Source organism: Fukomys damarensis, unplaced genomic scaffold, assembly GCF_012274545.1.
Source record: "Fukomys damarensis isolate Sample0158 unplaced genomic scaffold, DMR_v1.0_HiC HiC_scaffold_38, whole genome shotgun sequence".
NCBI classification, from domain to species: Eukaryota; Metazoa; Chordata; class Mammalia; order Rodentia; family Bathyergidae; genus Fukomys; species Fukomys damarensis.
Window position 1 is genome coordinate 18,379,519 of NW_022900950.1, and position 9,163 is coordinate 18,388,681.

The following is a 9,163-nucleotide window of genomic DNA, read 5'->3' on the forward strand; positions in this document are numbered from 1 at the left end:
TATTTAAATAAGTGTGTGGCTTCCATAGAAGCTATTGTGGAAAGAGAAATGGCAGTTTGAATGTCATTATTTGCAGAATAAGCTTTAGGATTGTATAAAGTCTTTAGCAGTGTTTCAGTTATCTATATGATATAATCAGAATGATAATAGTGTCATCTGATTGGTAGTTGATTAGCAGCCTATTTTTATGAAGGACCATGATGAATTTATTACCACTTTATTTTGGAAAGGATTTAAGAATAGTTATCCATTCTATTCCATAAATGCTTATATTCACAAAATATGTATAAGATACTGTTCTTGGCACCTAGGATATGTAGATGGATGCAGCAGACAGAATCTTGCCCTCCCAAAGCTTGTTTAAGCATCTACTGCTGTGGAGAAAGGAAAAAGTAGGGCAGGATCGGGGGTGCCAGATGCCAGGCAGGGGTGGGATACCCATTTCACATTAAGTGGAGTGGTCAGTAGGCCTGACTGACAAGGCATCTCTAAAGAAAGAGTTCGCATAGATGAAAGTCATCTGAAGGTGTTTTTATGGCCAGTTAAGTGGCCAAGTGAGTTAAGTGGAGAAAATACATTGGCCAATTTCAGTTCTGCCAGAGAAAGAAAAGATTTATTATTTTTAACCCTTTCAGCTTTAAAGTAGAATAGTTCATAACTTGACTTTGAGGAATAGAAAGCTAGTTACTAATTATTCTGTTATAGGAGAAATTTACTTCATTCAGAGGAGTTTAAATCTAAAATATATTTTAATCGCCTGTGGAACATTGTGTATTTTTATAGTAATTAAATAGATCTTTTTCAAAGTATAATTCTCTCTTGGGGATAAAGGACAAAATCATTATAAAATCATAGGAAATGTGGGAAGCCAGAAGTGTAGTCTCTTGCCTTATTCCCATCACTGTGGGAGGCCGAAGCAGGAGGATTGCAAGTTCAAGCCCAGCCTGGGCAGTTGAGTAAGATCTTATCCCAAAGTAAAAAAGATCTGGGAATATAACCCTGGGTTTAATCCATGGTACTGCAAAAGGAAAAAAAAAAAAGGGCGGGGGGAAGGAAGGGAAAAGAAAAAATATATAGGGAAATGATACTTAACTACATAATTCCTAAGCATCAAAGCCAGATAAGAGTATCTTGAGAGAGGGCATTTTACTTAAAAGTTCCTACATCTGTTCCAACAAGAAAAACAATGCTGAACTTCGTAAATATGCTCATCCCTCAAAGAACTGTGTCAGCCTGTCAGTCTAAGCAGAGCACTTTAAGAATCAGCACCTCTTATATAGTTCGGTCGTGCCCGAGGACTGATAGAAAGATGTTCCTAACTGCCCTCCTGTTTATTTCCCTTTGGAAACTGGCTGCCTGCTCCCCAGGAGCCACCCCTCATGGACTTTGTCCAATGTGACCTTCCCCCCAAAGAGCCCTCCTGGTTTTAAAGGGCTGGGTAGAAAGGTCACAGCTGTGTTTGCTTAAAAACACTTTGGGCTGTGAGAGAAGCCTCATGGTTTAGTTGTTCGTATGTATTTTGGGATAATCGTATAATATTAGGATTTGTTACATGCAGAAGCACTGGCAGATATCTGGAAGTCTCATGTATGTTCCTCTGTTCTTTCTCCCTTCCATATTTTTCTTCAGCCTGCAGTTTTTCTCTCTCTCTCTCTCTCCCTCTTTGTCTGTCATGTTTTTCTCCTCCCTTTTCATCCATTCAACAAATATTTATTGAGAATCTATTCTATAATTTAGTCCGGGGGCTGTAGTGTGTGTCAACAGTGAACATAAAGCTTACAAACTGCCTTTGAGTAGAGTATTTTAGTTAGAAATTTAGTGTAAAAAATTCACACCATTCAAAACTCTTTTGAATTTATTTTAAAAATCCAGAGCTTTATGAATTGAGTGAAAAATAGGAAATAATGAAACAAGAACTCTAGACGTTCTTTGTGATAGTCTGTCTGTCTGTCTGCCTGCCTGTCTTAAATCTGGCCAGTCAAGATACTCTATCTGGCTTACAGGCTGTCCACAAAATCTCTCCGGCCTTCCTCTTCCTTTGTGTCACCTGGACTAGGTTCTGTTTCTGTTGGCCCCCAACACATCCTGGACTTTGTCCTATGCTCTTCTCGTTTCCTGAAATTCTCTCTTTTGGGCATTCAGTGAACATATAACTCCTTATAATTGCCTATTACTTTCTCTGTTTTAGAATGAAGCTTTTGTTAACCCCATGGTCCATTTCTTCTTTCACCTGTGCCTTTTGCTTTAGTAGCTATCACAAATTTCTCTGAGCTTCTTACACATTTGTAAGCCCCTGGTGGATAATTTATTCACTCACCTGTTGAATAACCAATCTCTCAGGTCTCAGACTCCAAGGGAAAGAACAGTAAACACCCTGGACCTGTGAATTGTGGACTTGAGAGTGTAGTACTGGCTCCAAAATGTAAAACAGTGTGATGAGTGCTTTCAGTGCAAGGTAAGAGAAGAAGTATCAGACACACAAGGTGTAGGCTATGGAAGTGAAATGTTCTCTGCAAGTGGCCTAGATTTAAATAGCAAAATGTAATTCTCCCTTAGGAGTCAGTTGGTCCTGAGGGGCCAGGTGTAGACATGGTCCTGGATTACACCGGGCCTCTGAGAAGTCAGGAAGAGAGAGAGGGATGGCACATTCCATTGTAAGAGGACAGAGAAGAAGGGCAATCTTTAGATGCTGGTTAACTAGTGGGGAAAGGGCAAGGGAGTTCCTGCCTGCTATTTTCAGTTTTTCTGCTGAAGGCAGAGGTAGGGTGTTCTGCTAAATTATTGCTGTATATCTGCAGGAAATAGTGAGGTGATGGAAGAGAAAACTATTTGCCTGTATTAGGACCTAAATCAGATGAGAATATTTAAAGTTAGACTTGCCAAAATGTGACACAGTCCTCTGGCTTGATAAAGGAACATTTTCCACATCAGATTATTCTTCCCAGAAAATCCTTGTACATATGTATCTCCAGCAGCAGCAGTTTCATACTGTCAGTGTAACTTCACACACAGCTCCTTCTTGGGAGTGGAGCCCTATTGTTTTTTGGGAATGCCCGCACGAGAAAGCTGATGAGGTAATTTGTATTAATTGAAAGATATAAGCAGAAGGCTGGAAATAGTATGTGAAACAATAATGCAGAACCCATGATGAACAACCATCCTTTAAAAATGTTAAATATTCAGACTTTAGGCATGCTGGAAGACAGAAAAGGTATGAGTCAATAGTTAATGTATTGCACGTGCATTTTTTTAGTGAACCATACTATCTTAATTTTGACAAACGACAACTCTGAGGATATCTTGAAAAAGCAGAAATATGTTCTTAGAATTAGTAGAGTGCATTGTGTCATTACTGTTTGTTTTTTAAAGTTATGAGGTGATTTTAATATTTAAAAAGTATCTCATACCTTTTCTGTCCATTCAGACAGACATCATGTTGGAAAAGCTAAAATTAGAAGACACGTGCAAGCTGCTTCTCATTTCTCTTTCATATGGAGATGTCTTTAAAACGTTGATACAGCTCCTGGCTGTAATTCTCTGGGAATCTAACGCTGCTGCTCTTCCATCGCCTCACTATTTCCTGCAGATATACAGCAATAGATTATTAGTGATGTCAGCCAACTGTATAGTTCCAGGACACTGATAACTTTCCTTGAGTCTTGTGATGAAGGAAATAAAAAGAGAGGAAAGAGAGAAGTGTTCATTTAACATGGAAAACGTCTATCTTTTTTCAAGATGAGTAAATAAGTCTTAGAAGAGAAGGAGAAATAGGTGGTAAAAATAAGTGTGTGTGTGTGTGTGTATGTGTGTCTGTGTGTGTGTGTGTGTGTGTGTGCATGTGCATAGGTGTGTGTGAACTTGTATAAACTTTAGTGCTAAAATATAAGAGAAGTGGTTGGTGAGGCACATTTGAGAAGAAAGGAAAGATGGGGTCAGTTCCACCCAGCAACATCCTGAATCCTGTCAGATACGACCTCACTAATTTGGGGTCACCTGAGACCTGGAGTTTGTCCATTTTATCCTCTGCCCCTGTGTTTGCATCGTTACTGGTGATTTGATGCTCCACCGGGAAAGTAGCTTTTTACTTTAGAGGAACATTTCTTCAAGTGTGCTGCCAAGTGCCCTGATTCAGCAAGCATCATAGTGTGTTGTTTTTTCATTTTTCACTTTGCTTCTCAGGCGGCTTTTAAAGTTGCCTGCTGTACTCTCTAGCTGCCTAGCCCAACAGTGTATCCATTTCCGTTCATGTAGTCAAGGAAATGTGGCAGAGCATTAGAAACATTTTAAATGCATTTTCTTGCTTATTACCTCAGTAAGTCTGGCACATATTTAATTTGTGCATAAAATAGCCTATGTTCATGTTTAATTTCATTGTTTCACTTAGAATATTTTAAACCATTAATCATAGGTTTAATAATTTTAAGAAAGTTTAGGTTTCTTAATTTTGTGATGGTAATAGCTGCTATTAGCTCAGCTAAATGTTATTAGAATTACGTAAAATGAATATAACACAATTATGCATACTGTATTAAACCACTGATAAATTAGTTTCAGCTTTATTTTAATTTTTAGTTCCACAATGCCACCTACTGGAGCCATGCTGTTAAAACACCTTCATATTTTTGGCTTCCCATGTTTGGTATTTAGCTGCTTTCTGTAGATCACTTTCCTAAAACAGAAATCTATAGCTAGATTTATGTATCGAGACTTTTCTTAGCAATACAGGTGCCATAACAAAAATACACAGCCTATAATCTTTATAAAAATTCTTCGTTATGGGTCTTCCTACATTGTACTTCAATTTCTTTTTTCAGCATCTGCTTTTATTTTGGAAATACAATCTGTGAATAGTTTAACATTGCCTTTTGAAGCCAAAAATAGCTTTTGTTACTAATGGTTGGGAAAGTGTTCTTTCTACTCTTACACTGTTCTTTTAATAGCATATGTGTGCGGTTGTAACTTGTTTGTATTCCACTGCATCTCAGGCAAGGAAGGCAAACAGTGTATCCACTATGCAAATGTTATATGAGAGAAGGAAACGGATAATATATTAAAAACTAAAAACTGATAATAAGTTAAAATAAGAAAAATTAAAAGGTATTATTAGTAGTTTGTTTCTTTCCTTCTTTTTGTTATATCTCCAACCCTGTTTCAAAATTAAGTTATTTATTTATTTATTTATAGGCTGGGTCTTACTAAGTCACAAAGTTCCCTAGGCTGGGCTTGAACTTATAATTCTCCTGCCTCAGCCTCAGAGTACTAGGATTACAGGACTGCACCACTAGGCCCAGCTTGATATATACCTCTTTAACATGAAAATTTAATCAAAAAGTGTTTTGCTTTGTAATCATTGATATCATTTTAATACTGAGTGAATAATACTTTTGCTTGTGGACCAAAATGGACTGTGGTATTTACTATATATGCACAAAAAGAGGTGCATTTTATTCAATTTAAGGATTTTAATGAAAATTAATACCAATGTACTATTTGACATACCCTTGTTGATCCAGAAATATGAGATTCAAATGACTCTCCTCCCTTGTCTTTCCTCAGCTTCCCATCAATTTTAGATTGTATAAATTCATGCTGCACGGGGCCAGAGCCAGACTCACCATCCTTTCACTTTTTTTTTTTGTATCAGGGATTAAACTCAGTACCAGGCAGGTGCAGCACCACTGAGCTAAATCCCCAGCTCCATGCTCTCACTTTTGCATTTATAAAAGAAGAAAGGAAAAGAAAGAGGAGGCAATAATCTCCTGAAAGCCTAAGATGAAAGTTCACTGTAGACAAAATTCTGTAACCTGAAAATGTTTCTGGAGCAAACATGATACAGTGTGCTTGTTAAGGGAAACAAAAAACTTAGGGCATTTTTTGGGAAAGTAATATGATTTTTAAAGAAAGGCTGTACAGTATTCACTAAAATCGAACACAGGAAAAATGAGCTTAGTCTGTTTAGGAGCTCATGCACAGTTCTGTAGGCAAACAGATCTAGAGAGAGTGAAGAAAAATCTTTGATGGTTTTCAACATGGCCTAAGAGAGATGAAACAAGACGGTGTCTTTTAGAAACCCTTGCCCTCTTGCCCCCAAATAAAATATAAACAGCTAAAAAGCTTTTAACATTCTTTGCTGTCACCTTGAATATCTGAAGACCTTACCTATCATCTGCTTTCCAAAAGAGTGAAAATAGGAAAGGTAAGTATTTAATAGCCGAGTCATGACTTGACTCCAGTTTATTGCTAGACATTCTCTACAAGTTGGAATCTGCCAGGGCTGGAATGCTTAGGTGTTAGTTGCTGACATTCATAGTAATTTTTGGCTGGGCCTGGCTTTGAGCAAATCATGGCAGTAAAAATAAAGGCAATTTTCTTTCCATTACTTCTGGCTTGTCTGTCAAATAATTGCATCATGTTTTGTTTCTAAAGTCTCTCATAGCATTGATTATGTTCTTTGAACTCAATATAAAAGGATGATAAAAGCAAATTTGGCTAAAGTAAATGAACATTGCAGAATTTCTACCTATTTCAGCTTCTAAAAGCATTCTTGATCTCAGGGGCTTTGAAGCTGTAGATCAGAACAGTAGCCAAAGACATACTGGATAATTAGACTTTCCATCCAGAAACAGCAACATGATCAGTATATATTTGTTGTTGTCTCTCACTTCTTACTCTCATACTTCACTTACCGTCCTAAGAATCTTCATTATCATCTTTTTCTTGCACCTGCATCTTTTTGCTTCTGTCTTGTCTCCTCACATCATCTCTTATTATCAGCTAAAGAGAACAAACGTTTATCACTTTATGCCTTTCAAACCAAAGATTTGTATAAAAGAGCTGTATGTGTCAATGTATAAATTTGTGTGAATCTATATTTAAACTAGTTACCTAGCATTTTAAAAAATCTTCTCTGTTTCTCACTTTAACCATCAGATTGTACAAAATCTCCTGGTAAATTCTCTTTCTTCTGGGTCATTTTAACCAGATAATATTTTGGGGTAACTAACAGGACTCATACTCTGTCCATCTCATACTTACTGTGCAGCAACCCTCCTATTAATGACATTCTCCTGGGCTGAGTAATTTTGAGAGGACAGATTGTTCTGGATAGAAATGATGACACCTTTTCCCAGCATTTGTACCTGGCGTGTTGCTGTCTACAGCACAGGGCACGTATTACTCATTTGACCCTTGACCCAACCCTGCCAGCGCAGCCGCAGAGCTGTGTCCCTGTAGTGGACATGGAGACCATAAACTGGGATTCTGAATGTATTTATTTTATCCTTTCTCTTTTTTTTTTAGTATTGTACTAAATCGCACACTCTCTCTCTCCCCCCTGCCCACCCCTCCTGCTCTGAGACCTCCTAGCTCATTTCTAAAAATCTCAGCAGAGGATCAGTTTTCACACGGAACATCTGCACAAGGACGAACAACAGATCTCAGTTTTCTAAGGCTTTAGCAGGAAATGTTCTGATGACTGTTCCCCATCCCCCACCTCCACCAGCCCCTCCTCCTATCTCCTACCTCCTGTTCTTCAGGCCTCCATTAAAAGGCAGACTGCTTTATTTACATGAGTATCTTAAATTTTTAAAAAATTTTATATATGCCAAACCCTGCAATTCTCAAGCATTTCAAAACATGTTATCTTTAAGGAGACTTATAAAATAAGATGGATCTTTGTGGTTCTCTGAAAAGCTGGAGACATTAAGAAACAAACAGCTTTCTTAGATTTCTTTGTAATGCCTAGCTTTTTCACTTTCAAACTGTAAGTGCGTATCATGTTTTCTACATATCTTTGTGAAGAAGGTGCATTTTTCTAGCTTTGACAAAGCATGGCCAGCCACATTGAGAGTGCTCTGAAATAGTTTGTCATTTGATAAAATAACAGACAAGGCAGAACTGACCTCCTAGCCTAATGAGTAGATATTCTTGTATGTTTCTTCAGATAGTTCCATTTTTGAAGAAATATTTTATATACTCTGCGAAAACTACATAAACAGTATACTGCTGTGCAATACTGGAGCTTTTAAAAGCAGACCAATTTTCACTTTATTTGTAGTCCATAAGCAAGCTTAGCAAAATGTGTGAAATAGATATCCAGCATGTTTTAACATAAGCATAATTAGATATTATTATATTTTCTTTCTCCTTTTTCCACATTCATATAGGTAAATACACACACATATATAGATACAAATATATGAGTACATATTTGTATTCTTGTAAGTGACATATAAATTTGAATTTACTTTTGGCTGGCTATTGTGGACAGCATTGTATTACCTTAAATTCGTATGTTAACAACAGGGACATAGACTGTCCTGGCACATACCGCATGTTGAAAGTTCCTTAATGATTGTCATTAGAATACTTTTCAAATTTTAACTATAAAACTTAGAGATGATATACCCACTATTCATCACGTTTCACTTGCTTCTTGCAGACTCCCCTTTATTTGGTAAATCATGGAGAGAATGGACCAGTCAGGTGTAACAGGTGCAAGGCCTACATGTGCCCGTTCATGCAGTTCATCGAAGGAGGAAGGCAGTATCAGTGTGGGTTTTGCAACTGTGTGAATGATGGTAAGTGTGCTTCTTGGCTTAGGAAAAAACAGATTTTTTTTCTAGGTAGCAGCAACTATTTTTAATAATTTCTCCAGAAGGAAACTAAGTAGAATATGTCCTGTTGGGAAATCCAAGTCCCTCTTGGCTTTATGTAGCTACATGAGTCCCACATGGAAATTGTGCTGTTTCTTCACTTAAAAGAAAGCTCAAAGTGCAAGGCAAGGGGAAGGATTTATTTTTCAATCCCCTTCCATAAAGCCCCAGCTGGAAACAAAGTAAGATTTTTACCTCTGGTATTTATAGATGATAAACCTAAGAGACTTTTCCTCCTTTTCCACTCCTCATTTATTTTTGAATATATACTGATTAATGTTTAGGAGAAGCTTTAACATGTTCTAGGTTTTCCCTCTTATATAAATGTTGAATTTCTTAAGGAGACAGGATCATTATTATGAAGCACTTTCCTGCATTCATTATAATTCACTTTTATTCTGGTATGAATTGACTTGTTGAAAACACTACAAACTTGCCATAAGAGTTCTTATGTTCCACAGAAGGTCATGCATGCACACACACATGCGCATGCGCGCGCACCCCCCCCC

The 9,163-nt window shown here is 37.4% G+C and overlaps 1 protein-coding gene across 2 annotated transcripts in view; it reads left to right on the forward strand.

The window, feature by feature from the left end:
• Positions 1 to 9,163, forward strand: part of Sec24d (SEC24 homolog D, COPII coat complex component) — an 87,017-nt gene that overhangs the window by 33,475 nt on the left and 44,379 nt on the right. For both annotated transcript variants that reach the window (XM_010610800.2, XM_010610804.2), the window contains exon 8: positions 8,441 to 8,579. In XM_010610800.2, coding sequence (XP_010609102.1) covers positions 8,441 to 8,579 — 139 coding nt within the window. The remainder of the gene's footprint in view (positions 1 to 8,440; positions 8,580 to 9,163) is intronic.